The sequence below is a fragment of the Lissotriton vulgaris genome, chromosome 1_1 (assembly GCF_964263255.1).
Source record: "Lissotriton vulgaris chromosome 1_1, aLisVul1.2, whole genome shotgun sequence".
Classification (NCBI taxonomy): domain Eukaryota; kingdom Metazoa; phylum Chordata; class Amphibia; order Caudata; family Salamandridae; genus Lissotriton; species Lissotriton vulgaris.
In genome coordinates, this window is record NC_141685.1 from 835,659,081 (window position 1) to 835,673,539 (window position 14,459).

The 14,459-nt window shown below is 48.5% G+C and overlaps 1 protein-coding gene across 2 annotated transcripts in view; it reads right to left on the reverse strand.

Moving 5' to 3' along the window:
* The window catches only part of LOC147747978 (uncharacterized), a 108,404-nt gene that overhangs the window by 92,953 nt on the left and 992 nt on the right, over window positions 1-14,459 (reverse strand). For both annotated transcript variants that reach the window (XM_086957484.1, XM_086957474.1), the window contains exon 2: window positions 13,264-13,390. In XM_086957484.1, the coding sequence (XP_086813610.1) occupies window positions 13,264-13,390 (127 nt within the window). The remainder of the gene's footprint in view (window positions 1-13,263; window positions 13,391-14,459) is intronic.

Sequence of the window (14,459 nt, forward strand, 5' to 3'; positions counted from 1 at the left end):
TTTCTACTTTGATCCCGCCCCCCTTCCGGTTGTGTTCACTATGCTCCTGCCCCCCTTCCCGCCGTGTTCACCATGCTCCAGACCCCACCTGTTGTCTGCATTTCCTTTGCTCTATCAGTATCCAACACTGTGACTCTGAGCGCTATTTTTTTTGTTAGGCGCCACACTCGTGAGTGCATTCCAAAGGCGTTCTGTGGAGCTCGTCATACTGTGGGCGCTGTTCACCAGAGCTGCCTCTTAGCGCTATGGAGGGGCGCCCACGTGGATGTTTCGGTACTCCGAGAGAATGAGCCGGTGTCAGTCTGTGCCTGAGGATCTGCCCCACGCAGACACCCATCCTCATCTTCACCGGAGTTTCGCTCGGTGCAAGCGGAACCCCACCGCCCTCACCTTTTAACTTTCGTTGCAACTGTTTTTTGTTTTACTGTACTCTTCTTATTGCTATAAATGAGATAATTACAATATGAGCACCTACTGCATGTTTAAATAATCACAGTGATTAAATACTACAATGTTAGTATGACCGTTATACCAGTCACTGGAGGAGTATTTTAGAAGACCTTTTGGCAGGAGTTCCCTTGCATGTCGCTACACTTTCATTTAATTCTGAGTATGACCTAAACAGGCGAACGGTAATTCTTCTTGGGATTTAGAAACTCGTGCACTGTACCCCCTGCACCATGTTTTCGTTAGTTTTCCCTCGTGTCACGTTTTTTGTGTGCGCCTCACGCTGTCTTCTCCCTCCTCTGTCCCTCACTGTCCTTAGTCTCCTCTGTTCTTCACTGTCCTTCTCTCTCCCCTGTCCCTCACTGTCTCTCTTCTCCTTCATCTGTTCCTCACTGTCTCTCTTCTCCCTCCTCTGTCGCTCACTGTCCTCGGTCACTCACTGTCCTTGATCTCCATCCGCTGTCACTCACTGTCCTTCTTTTACCTCTTCTGTCGCTCACTGTTCCTCTCCTTAGTCCCTCACTGTCCTTCACCCTCCTCTGTCTCTCACTGAGGTACTTCTCTCTCCTCTGACCCTCACTGTCTGACCCTCACTGTCTGTTTTCCCTCCTCTGTTACTCACTGTCCTTGTTCTCTGCCCCTCACTGTCCTTCTCCCTCCTCTGTCCCTCACTGCCCGTGTTCTCTGTCCCTCACTGCCCTTCTCCACTGTCATTCTTCTCCCTCATGTCTCCCTCTGTTCTCTCCCTCTCCCTCCCTCTCTCTCCCTCTCGCTCTCCCTCTCTCCCTCTCGCTCTCCCTCTCTCCCTCTCGCTCTCTCTCTCTCCCTCTCGCTCTCTCTCTCTCCCTCGCTCCCTCTCCATCTCCCTCCCTCTCCCTCTCTCTCTCTCCCTCTCTCTCCCTCTCTCCCTCTCGCTCTCTCTCCCTCTCTCCCTCTCTCTCTCCCTCTCTCTCTCCCTCTCTCTCTCCCTCTCTCTCTCCCTCTCTCTCTCCCTCTCTCTCTCCCTCTCCCTCTCTCTCTCCCTCTCCCTCTCTCCCTCTCTCTCTCCCTCTCTCTCTCCCTCTCTCTCCCTCCCTCTCTCTCCCTCTCTCTCGCTCCCTCTCTCTCTCCCTCGCTCTCTCTCTCCCTCTCTCCCTCTCTCGCTCTCTCTCGCTCTCTCTCTCTCTCCCTCTCTCGCTCTCCCTCTCTCGCTCTCCCTCTCTCCCTCTCTCGCTCTCTCTCTCTCGCTCTCTCTCTCCCTCCCTCTCGCTCTCTCTCGCTCTCCCTCTCGCTCTCTCCCTCTTGTTGCCACCACAACATCACTTAGCACCACCACAGCATCAATCTCTCCAACCATTCATCAACAACTGGTTCATATCTGTTCTCTCAATGTTTCAAGCTTTATTACAAATGTCACAAAAAGATGTTAATATTTCACTTCTGTTCTTGGATTTTCGTCACAATAAAACGCACTGAACATAATCTTCACAAAAGTTTAAGCTATTGCCATTATAAATTACAATAACTTTTAAGTATTAATTATTAAAAAATAAATAAATGCCATTGTTTGTAATATCAATACATCTAAGTCACGTAAATACAACACATATTGTATTACAAATGCTATAGGTGTCACATTTGCAAAAGTTAAAACTATTGGCATTGTAAATGACAAAGCTATTAAGTTTGCGATTGTCAAAACCAACACATGAATACAAAATTTGTCATTTACAATACCAATAGCTCAAACTTTCCTAATGCGAGACCTATTGCATTGCAAATGCTTGTCTCTCTTGCTTTGCCGCTCTTGCCCCTCCGATCCCCTACGGCCCTGCCCCCCTCCAGGGACCCTTCTCCTGCCGGTACTGCAGCCACACATTCGCACAAGCCAATGTGCCAGCTCCTCCAAAAGCATACCTGACCGGCTCAACTGCATCCTCAACACACACTCCCTCCACAAACGTGCCACAGAAATCTGGAACCTCCTCGCCGCCACCTCTCTCAACGTCACCTTCTTCACGGAAATCTGGACCAACCCCTGCTCTGAACATCGCCACCGCCATCCCCGACGGTTACAAAATCCCCAGCAAGAACTGCATCGACATCGTCCACAAGAACACCCTCCGCCTGACCACTCACTCGAACGATGCAATGACAACCATGGAACACCTCCATTTCCAGATCCAGACCAACCCCAACACTACCCTTCGTGGCACCCTCTTCTACAGGCCTTCCGGCCCCCGCCCACCCTTAACCGATGCAATTGTAGACCTCATCGCACCCCAGGTTGTCACATCCACCGATTACATCCTACTCTGCAACCTCAACTTCCACCTGGACAACCCCGGAGACCAGACCACCGCAACCCTTCTGGAGAACCTCAGCAACATCAAACTCAAGCAGCTAATCAACGCTCCGACCCACACAGCTGGACATACGCTGGACACACATTCGACCCAGTCTTCTCAGCCAGCGGGAACATCAGCTACAGCCACACCACCGAACTCCTTTGGACCCAAAACCACTGCGTGCACTTCGCCTTCACCTCTCCCACCATTCATCACCGCCCCCACCCCCCCACCCCCCCACCACCACCATCATAACTGGTACAAGGCCACCAAAGAATATCTCAATCCCCTTCCTCAGCACTACCACACCGCCGACATCCACTTAAGCCATCAGCTCAGCATACAACATTCACCAATGGATCTCCAACTGGGCCGACACTCTGGCACCCCTCAAGAAGCCACCAGACAAGCAACATTCCAAGAAAGTCAGCTGGTTCACTCCCACCCTCCACGAATCCGGACGCACCGGCAGACGACTCGAGAAGAGATGGAGGAACAACAAAACCCTGGAAACCGGGGTAACCCACCAAACCACAATTAAAACATATGACCTACTCTTCAAAACCACAAAGATAACGGCCCTCCAAGAGAGAATCAACGCACACAACAGCAAAGAACTCTTCGCCATCGTCAAGGAGTATGCCAGGCCCAACAGCGAGACCACAGATGTCTAACTCTCCCAAGACCTCTACAACAAACTTGGCGGCTTCTTCCACCCTGCAATCAGGCAAATCTACAACAGCTTCGACCACCAAGACCCTGTCACAACACCAGTCATCACCGCACGCAACCTCGCGTTACCCCAACAGACCCTACTTAACTAGACTCTGCTTACCACAGATGACACACTCAAGACCATGAAAAGCATCCACTCCAGAACCCCATTGGACCCATGCCCATATCACATCTTCCATAGAGCAGCCAAATTCATCGCCCCAGAGCTTCACCGCATCATCAACTGCTCTATTGAAACTGCCACCTTCCCCGATGACTGGAAACACGCCGAGATCAAGCCCTGCTGAAGAAGCCTTCCACCGACCAAACAGACCTCAAGAACTTCAGACCTATCTCCCGCCTTCCTTTCCCGGCCAAGGTCATCGAGGAAGCCATCAACGCCCAACTCTCCGAGCTCATTGAAGAGAATGATGTCCTGAGATCTCTCAATCTGTCTTCTGAAGTAACCACAGCACTGAGACCGCACTACTCCCCACCACTGAAGACATCCGCGCCCTCCTCGACCAGGGCGAAACCGCAGCCTTCCTCCTACTGGACCTCTCAGTCGCCTTCAATACAGTTTCCCACCGCACCCTACTCACAAGACTTCACGATGCCAGCATTCGGGACAAGGCCCTGGACTTGATCCACTCCTTCTTAACCGGCCGAACACAGCGAGTCAGGCTTTCCTCCTTCCTCTCAGAGCCTACAGAGATCAGCTGTGGAGTGCCCCAGGGCTCCTCCCCGAGCCCCACCCTCTTCAACATCTACAAGGCCACCATCACGGCCATCCCCAGAAACCACGGACTCAACATTGTCTCCTACGCCAAAGACAACCAGCTGATACTCTCACTCACCAACGAACCCATAGCCGCCAAAATCTGCTTTCACAGCGGCATGAAGGCTGTTGCCACCTGGAAGAAAGACAGCTGCCTCAAGCTTAACTCAAACAAGACCGAAGTACTCATCCTGGGACCCGCCCCCTCAGCCTGGGACGACACCTAGTGGCCTGCCGTACTGGGAGCCCCTCACACCCCCACGGACCACACATGCAACCTCAGCATCATAGGGACTCCCCGCTCACAATGAGCCATCAGATCAATGCCGTTTCCTCACCCTGCTTCCACATGATCCGCCTGCTTTGAAAGACATTCACAAGGATCCCCACAGAATCTACATGACGGTCACCCACGCACTCATCACCAGTAGACACCCAGAAACAGCAAAGGAAACTGCAGAACGTACAAAATGCCGCAGCCAGGCTGGTCTTCGACATCCACCGCTGCAGCCACATAACACAACACCTCTGACAACTCCACTGGCTCCCAGTCAACAACAGAACCTTCAAGCTCCTCACACATGCATACAAAGCTCTCCACGATGCTGGACCAGCATATCTGAACCACCGCCTCTCATTCCACATACCTGCCAGACACCTTCACTCTGCCCAACTTGCCCAGGCCACTGTCCCATGGATTCGCAAGACCAGAACTGGAGGAAGATCCTTCTACTACCCCGCCGCCTAGACCTGGAACATCATGCCCCTCCACCTCAGGCAATCCCCATCGCTGACCCAATTCAGGAAGAATCTCAAGACCTGGCTCTTCGACTGAACCTCCATGCCCAGATGGACCAGCAGCACCCTTAGCACCTTGAGACCCTCGGAGGGGAGGAAGGGGTTTGGGGGGGGGGAAGGAAGAGACCCTCACAGGTGAGTAGCCGCGCTTTACAAACTCCTGATTGTTTGATTGATTGAATAGTCAGCACCCTGCCTTAGGGCTGTCAGGCCTATTGTAGGGGTGACTTACAAATATTACATGCAGTGTTAGGGGACATGGCACACAGGGATGTGTGACATGTCATGTTTTCACTTTAGTCTGCACCAAGGAAAGTAGCCTGCGATAGCAGACCTGCATGTGCTTGGTCAGCGGTCCCATAGGGTGGCACTATTTGTGCTGCTGCCCTTAGGGACCCTCTTTAGTACCACAGGACCTCGGTACCAAGGGTACCATTTACTAGAGACTTACAGAGGGTGCTAAAGGTTTTGCCAATTGGGGGAAAGAATTTTACTGTTTTGGGGAAAGAGCTCTGGCACTGGGGACCTGGTTAGCAAGAAGCAAGTGCCCTTCGAGTTAAAATCACATCAGTTACCAGGCAAAAAGTGGGAGTGACCTTGTCAAAAAGGGCTAGTTTCCTACACTGGGCATTATACAAGCAATTTATTTTATCACTGTCCATTTGTATACAGTGGTTTAAATAGCGGTTCAATATATAAATGTCCTGCCAGCCCATACCATTTAATAGTCACGCTGTTCTAAAAACCTTGGGTTGTGTTACTCTGTCAATTTGCATGCAGTGTTTTAACAAGTCATCTGACATAGGTTTCGGTTTTTTTCTACTACAATAATATTACCAAAAAAGCAAAGTATGAATGAATGAATGTTCTCACTTGCTTGTAAAGACAAACATATTATGTCTCATATTATGAACTTAGACACAAGAAACAAGCAATATGTTTGTTGATCTGCTGTGCACACGAGTGGGGTGAGTAAGTTGTGATTGTTTTTATTTCGGGAATATGTCATCAACAAGAATTGGAGTCATTTAGAGATGTTATACGCCCTTCTCTAAGATTTTTTATGTATTCTTTTGTTGTTATGTGTCGTCACCTGAAGCTGCCTATGGTGACCACAAAAGATAGTTTTGAAAGCCTTGCGCCTCATTTACATGCATGGGATGTATGCATTATTAGGCAGGGAGTTCCCAATCCTTGAAGAAGACCGTGACCTATAGAGTCCTAAGATACCGGTCAAAATGTGTTGCCAACCATATGTGGATAGGTGAAACACATCTCTTCCTCATTTTCCCACGTACTCTATTTTTTTAAGGATACAAAGTTTACCCGAAAATTAAAATAAATCCCTTGAGTGTACCCTTAGGTAAACTTACTTTTCACCTGGACTCCTGCTACCGTCTTGATAGAGTATCTTAGAACTCCTGTTAAGGTTGAGTCCACCAGAGTGGTACTGATCTACTCTTGACACTGAAGGTGTCAAGGATGAAGCATGTGACCTCACCAATATCTTGCTTGATCCCCTCAGGTGACCTTTACAGCAGTTTTTAGTATAGGTTATTCACTACTCGAGCACCAGTTGTGATATATATGTGCACACTGCAACTCAGACACATGCACTCGGAGTTAGACTGAGGGACCTGAACATGCACACCATCATAATACAAGCAGCATGTTAGGAAGATTTATGGAAGAAGGATTCTACAAGAAATATGTTAAAATAAATGACAAAGAGATAATAAATGAAAACTATAAAAATGTGTGACCAGAAGAGTCGCATTATATTATAAATGAAGGTCTAAATTTCCATTTAAACACTGGAATTCACTGAAGGAACACATGGCTTGGTTCTAACTCAACCGTATCAAACTACTGAAATTCTTTCTAAGATAGGGGATCTTTTGGAAGGGTGCTCCTTAGCCTTTTTTCTTCCCTTCAGTCTAAATACCAACTTCATAGCTTCCAACCTTATACATACCTTAGAATTAAACACGCCTGGCATGCTGAAGGTTTGGAAGGTGTGAAGCTGTCAGAATATGCCCCGCTAGAAGGCAGGCTCCTCCAGGAGGAGATCCCGACCCAGGCGATATCCTTGACCTACAAGACACAAATCAACAATATCCCGGACAACCTTGGCTCGTTGCGAGCCAAGTGGGAACTTACCACCGGCCCACTGAAGATATAGATTGGGAGACGGCCCTTATGCACCCACGCGAGGTAGTGGTCAGACTGAGACAGCGCCTCAAACAATATAAGATCCTCCATAGATTCCATTTTGATAGAGCACGTTTACATGAGATGGGGGGGCGGAGGATCCAACATGTCTCCGATGTCATGTGGAGCACGACACGTACATACACACCCTGTGGGAGTGCAGACACATTCAAACCTATTGGCACACGATCCGCAGAGAACTGAGCAATATATTGGGAAACCAACTAAAGCTGGACGCGAAATTCCTCTTACTGGGTGTCCATACAGACATCGACTTGCCGCGACACAGGCTCCTGTGGGCCAATCTAGGATTAGTAGTAGCGAAAATGGACATAGCTAAGTATTGGGGGCCCAACAACTTCCCACACTCAAGGAATGGAAGGCTAGTATGGAAAGGGGCGACCACTCGGTCCCCCCGAACGTATGGTTGGGGACCCCGATCCTCCCGGGAAACCATTTTGGGCGGGGGGCGTGTCACGGCTGGTATGCCCGAAGTGGTGTAGCCGGGGACGCGCCTCCTCCCGCCCAAGAGGGGTTGTCCTAGACACCTACGCCGATGGCCACGCCCAGTAGGCGTACCAGCGGAGGGTTCACGCCCTCCCGACGAGGAATAAAGAGAGCGGGAATCCGAAGAAGCATCCTCTTGTTCCTGTGCTTGGAAGCTGCACCCACTCGTTGCACGTGAGCCCTCGACGGAACAAGGAGCAATTTTGAGAATTTTTTAATTCTTGTGTTTCTCTTTCAGCGACTCCAATTAGGACCGTTTCTGAAAGGAATGTCTGGCAAGAAGGCAGGAAAGAAATCCGAGACGGACCAGATGCTCCGGATGTTGATTAGCAGAATGACGAAGATGGAACAAAACGTGGGGCGAGATATGGCGAACATGAAGAAGCAGATGGCTGCGATGCACAATCCGGGTAAACCAAAGAAGGTGATAGGCCCGGCATTGCCGGATGTTGCCCCGGAGGGTAGGGGGAAGCGGGTCAGGAATAGGGCCCCAAGGGGGGAGGTCCCTGTCCCCGAGGTACCCCCGGTTAGCCCTGCTGTTCCGGTCGAGGCCCCAGTACTCCCAGACGCGGGTCAGCCGATACCGGTTATGATTACGCCCGCTAGCGAGGAGGACATGCCGCCTGAATTGGCCGCCCAGTTGACCGCATGGCTCGGCAGGAAAACAGGGGGTGCTACGGCACCTGGAGACACGGCCGAAGAGGCCAGGTTACTAATCCAGCAGTTGCGGCAGTCGCGAGATGCCGCAAAGGCGAATCTCCCTCTTGTCCCCCCACAGGTAACATCGGAAGGACCGGCAGCTGACGTGGAAAAAACAGCGAGAACGTCAACCGAACCGGGTAAGCAGGCATTGCCAATAGCGGGGGGGGCTCATTGCCCTCAAGACGGGAGAAAGTGGTTCAACATATCCCGTTGGCCACGAAAGAATTAATTTGGGCAGACAAGTACGTTAACATGTTTTCTCTTTTAACGGACCATCGTGAGATGGAGTATGCTAAAACGCAGAAAGATTTGTGGCACCCGAATGTCTGGCGAGCCAAGATGGCGGGTTTCAGGGTGGATGAGACAATAACAAATTGGGCCAAGGCCTTTGCGATGTTTACTGCAATTATTGGGGAACGTAAGCCAGAGGTTTTGCCAGAATTGTCTTGCTACCAGGCTCGAATAATGGATTTTTATGAAACATATGAAGGGAATGAATGGATGGGTTACGACATGAAGTTCCGTAAGGCCAAGGAGTACGATTCATCTCTGACGTGGGATTGTCTCAACTCGATTTCTTGGCAGAAGCAGCTCCTGCCGGGCGAGACGAAGGCGTCCTCGTCAGGTTGGAATGGGTCGGGGTTTTCCCGCCAACAGCCCGCGGTGCCCTTTCGAGCGGGCGCCGGTGGCGATCACCAACCAAAGTCCGGTGGGAATGGGGGAAAACGGGGGGTCTGTTGGAGCTTTAATAGAGGCAACTGCTCCAGACCACAGAGGGCATGTAAGTTCAGGCATGCATGTGCGGGTTGTGGGAATTCCTCACACCCGGAAAGTTCGTGCAGATCCAAAAATGGCGGGCCGGGAGGTAAGGGAGGGTCCAAACAGGACTGAGGAGGGTCACCATGTACCGTTGCCTACCCCTGTTGATATCATGGCAATAACCCCCTGGCTAAACAAATACCCTGATCATGTCTCCGCTGGGGTGTTGAGGAACGGATTCTTATATGGTTTCCGCATCCCGGCGGGGAATTTTCGTGGGGAATCACATTGTAGAAACCAATTATCGGCTCGGCATAATCCAGCGGTGGTAGAGAAGAAGATTGGAAAAGAGGTTTTACTAGGCCGGGGGGCGGGCCCATATCAGCACCCTCCAGTGGCAAATTTTGTCTGTTCCCCGTTGGGAGTAGTCCCCAAAAAAGACCCAGGGGAGTTCAGGATGATCCATAACTTGTCAGCACCGAAGGGTTTCTCGGTGAACGAGGCAATTGACCCAGGAGTTTGTTCGGTGCAGTACGCATCTTTCGATGATGCCGTCACCATGTTGAATCGCCTGGGGCCCGGAGCGCTGATGGCGAAGTCAGATATCGAGTCGGCGTTCCGGTTGCTCCCGGTACACCCACTGGACCAGCGCCTGTTAGGCTTTGTGTTCCAAGAACGTTATTACATGGATAGATGCATGCCGATGGGTTGCTCCATCTCTTGTGCCTATTTTGAGAAATTCAGCTGTTTTTTGGAGTGGGCATTCACTGAGGCCACTGGGCATCGCCATGTTATGCATTACTTAGATGATTTTCTGTTTTTGGGGGCAGCCGGCGACACAACATGTGCGCAGACGCTACAAGAATTTTGCATCCTCATGAGGGAATTCGGGGTGCCATTGGCACCAGGTAAGACGGTGGGACCATCTACTACACTCGAGTTTCTGGGAATTGAGCTCGATTCTGTGGAGGGATGTTTCCGTTTGCCGGTAGGGAAGATAGCAAAATTTAGGGCTTCCCTGGAACTGTGCCTTAGTAAGGAGAAGGTGACCCTGCATCAGCTACAACAGGCAGTAGGTCAGCTTAACTTTGCCCTGAGGGTGATACCAATGGCCCGCCCCTTTTCGCACTCTATTGCGCAGGCTATGGTTGGTCTCAAAGAAGGACACCACCGCACAAGACTGTCTGCAGAGGTCCACCAGGACATGCGTATTTGGTTAGCATTCTTGGCGGACTTTAACGGTCGAGTGGTGTGGCACAAGCCGCCAGCGTCTTCGGACGAGCTAGGTTTGTGGACTGACTCGGCGGGGAGCGTGGGTTTTGGCGCCATTCTGGGCAATCGATGGTCGGCGTAAACATGGCCGACATGGTGGCACACCAGCGGCCTCACCAATAACATTGGTTTCCTGGAGTTATTCCCTATATTTGTGGCTCTCAAGGCCTGGCCGGATGAGTTCAAAGATCACTCGTGGTATTTTGGTCTGACAATATGACTGTTGTTGAATGTATAAATAATCAGGCAGCACGCTGCAAGTTGATATTGAGACTGCTGAAGGAAATTGTACTAATTTGCATGAAGTTAAATGTACAATTCAGGGTGAAGCATGTGCCGGGGGTACTGAATTGTGCTGCTGATGTACTCTCTCGTTCACATATGCAGGCGTTCAGGGGTTATCTACCTACTGCGGACCTAGCGGCGGCACCATTCCCCGAAGTACTCTGGCTAATCGGTGCCCCGGATTACAAGACCTCGTGGCAGCAAGCCTAGCTCCCAGGACAAGGAAGGCATACGAAGGAGCGTTTCGTTCCTATTGTGCATTTTTGGGTCCGGCAGGGGAACAGAAATGGGGTCAGGAGGATTGCTTCCTGAGGTTTCTGGTAGCATTACATAAGGAAGGCCGATCAGTGGCAACGGCCAATAGGCACCGGGCGGCCATTTCATTCATGGCGCAGGTGCATGGCGTCAAGGACCCGACATCTTCCTTTTTGGCAAGGAAAGCCCTTCGTGGCTGGCAGCGCCTTGAGGGTCGGAGAGTGGATGAGAGGCGCCCGATTGGGTTAGAGAGGTTGTCCCTGATCATGGCGATACTACCAACGACATGTTCCTCCCAATTCGAGGCTGTGCTGTTCCGGGCCGCTTTTGCATTAGCATTCCATGGGGCTATGCGAGTGAGCGAACTGGTAGCAAGGAATAAGAATGATGTGGGGGGAGGCCTGTGTAGGAATCACATCCTGATTAGGGGTGATTCAATGGTGGTTACGATAGCTAAGTCCAAGACTGACCAGACAGCTATGGGAGACAGTGTTGTGGTCCAGCGCATGCAAGGGTCCCCCATGTGCCCGGTAAAGTGCGTTGAGGAATATCTGGCGCTGAGGGCGGATACATGGGGTGGGAGTCTGCTGAGACACATCGATGCCACCCCACTGACGAGGTTTCAGTTTCAGAGGGTGTTAACATTGGCAATCGCAGCGGCGGGCTTGGACCCGGGCGATTTTGGGACCCACTCCTTCAGGATAGGAGCGGCTACGGCCAGGGGTCAGAGTACTAATGAGGTGAAACTCAAGGAATGGAAGGCTAGTATGGACCTAAATATGATTGCGGAGAAAGTGATTTACTAGGCGCGGGGTTGCCCGTGTAAATTTAGAAAGATTCGGATGCCATGGATAAAATACTATCATTTGGAATTGGACACGGATGGGAGTAGTCTAGACCTCACACACGACAGGACAGAACCAAGCCTTAAATAACTGTGCTGCCTAGCCTATGCCCGATGGTTAAGCCTGTAAGAAACTTGCCTATGTGTTTGCTTATCTTTGATGTTGATGTAACTCTGTATTTCTCATTAAAGAACCTGCCACAATATGTTCCGCCCGCTGCTGTAACTGGCTGCCCGCAATTGAACATACTCCATGTATTAACAACTCCTTTTCCCAAATGTATGTTTTCTTTTTCAGTCAGTAAAATGAAAAATAACGTTTTTTTTTAAAAAACTACTGAAATTCACAAGTTAAGGTTTATGGCGCAAACCAGAACTTGTGTCACCCTCTTTCAGGTGTGGCGCCGTGGCTAGGGCGACTGACGCTGGAATCTGGGGATCATGGTTCGATCCCTGGCACCGGCGGCAGATTAGCCCAGCACCATGTGACTCTGGGCAATAGCTTGCTTAATCTTCCCGACTGCCCCCAGCGCCTAGAGACCCTTGCGGGTGATTGTGCGCTTTACAAATGTGGATTTATTTATTTATTTATTTATTTCAGTAAAATGTCTAATGTTGCTGCACTATGGGAATCACATGGATTTTGGCCTTTACAATGCAGTAATAAATGTGTCAATGTGTGTTCATCCGTATAATTGCTCCAAATAAGTTAGTGGACGATATTTATTTACACAGTCATGGCACACATTCAGATACGCAGAGTGCAATGTGCTATTTATTATCAAGGTTAAGTGTGGGGAAGGGTCTAGAGCCATAAACAGGCGAAACTTTGAGTGGGTCATCATGATGCCCCTCAACAATGGTAATAAACAGCATATTATACTCAGCAGAGCTGCATGCGTGTTTATGCTGTACTATTTTTTCAGAGGCAATAGTTATAAACAAAAGTATGTAACCATGCACAATGTGTTAAATTCATGCATTGAACTAGAATCACAATAACTACGCTATGTGCGTAAGGCCCAATTTTTATCTTTTGCCAACTGATTATAGAATGGAATCTCTGAGACAATAAGCACAGTTTTTTAAGGTCAGTTTTGCTGTATTGCGATAATAGTGAGGAATTTTGGCCTTTGAAGTGTAATAATAAAGCAGTTTAAATGTGGTTTGCAGTACTATTTTTCTAATTAATTCGTTATTTGGCCAAATTTATTTTCACTGGCATGGCATAAGATATGCATAAAAATGTATATATGTAAGTACATACAAAGTTATTGTTGTCAGAGAATTCTAAAAATATGGATTAGGCAAAACAATGTTAAAATAAAATATCTATATATAAATTTAGAACAAAATAACTTCACCCAAAGCAATCAAGACTTGATGGATTTCCTTCATCACACTTCTGTAAAGATCTTTCTGCCAGAGCTGTAAAAGCTTCCACTCCTCCTCAGAGAAACGGGCTACAACATCACAAAATGTGACAGGATCCTGAAACACAAAATGTGACACAACAGATTTAGCATACTCTGCCGTTGTTTTCTACATTGTTTTGATGAATTAATTTAACGTCTGTAGTCATGTTTCTTTTGTCTACGTTCAAAGAGCTCTGACACCCTTTGAGACCTAAAAGTGCTCGACAATTTTTGTTTTAAAACAGTGCTCATTACATGTTAGTTAGAAAACGACACCGAAACATGAAGAAAAGGTTTCACACTTTACTATGAAAAAGCCTGAGTGAACAAGATCAGTTACTGCACTTATTTGTATTGTATTGTATTTATTTATGTATTTAGTCAATAAAAACCATTACACAATCATTCATTCCTTATATTTCATCAAATTTGATTTAAGGGTGGGTTCCTGGCAAGTCTTTTAAAGCGGACCTAAAACTCCAACTTAGAACGAATATAAAAATATTTTTAATGCAGTTCTTGTGAGGCCTTGACTCGAATGATTGTTCTTTAAAAACGTGCTACTCTGAGTGTGACCATTTTCCTCGGGTATTTGTGTGATCCCGTTATTTAAAGTGCAAGAGCTAATGTTTAAAGTGCTATTGCGCTGAGGTGTCCCGGGGTTTAAAGTGCACTGTGTTAGACCTTTAGTTTAATCGCTCTTACAAGACTAGTTTCTATTGATTGACCTATTCGTGTGGGCAATACATTCCTGGTGGAGCAAAATATAACTTTACCTTCCTCCTCTGGTAATGGTGTCAGGAAAGAAATGGGCTGTTTATTTTTATATTTTTAGCAAGGCGGTGTAGGTTGGGGGCTCTCCAAGGTAGGTTTACAGCAATTGTGCATATTTTTTCTATCAAATCGAAATTATTACTATTTTTTTCTTTGGTATGTATTCACTGTGTCACCATACTTACGCTGTTTCTGCAGATATGGAAGCTCTATAAATGTTCTGCTATCAGACTAAACCATGATATAGTCTACAAGATTGATAACTTAAGTAGAATTAAGTTACCATGTGCAATACGACCTCAGCATAGCTGTCAAACTTCAAACGCTATGTCACAAGGGTCATAAAATTTCCAGTGCTGGTGCAACACATA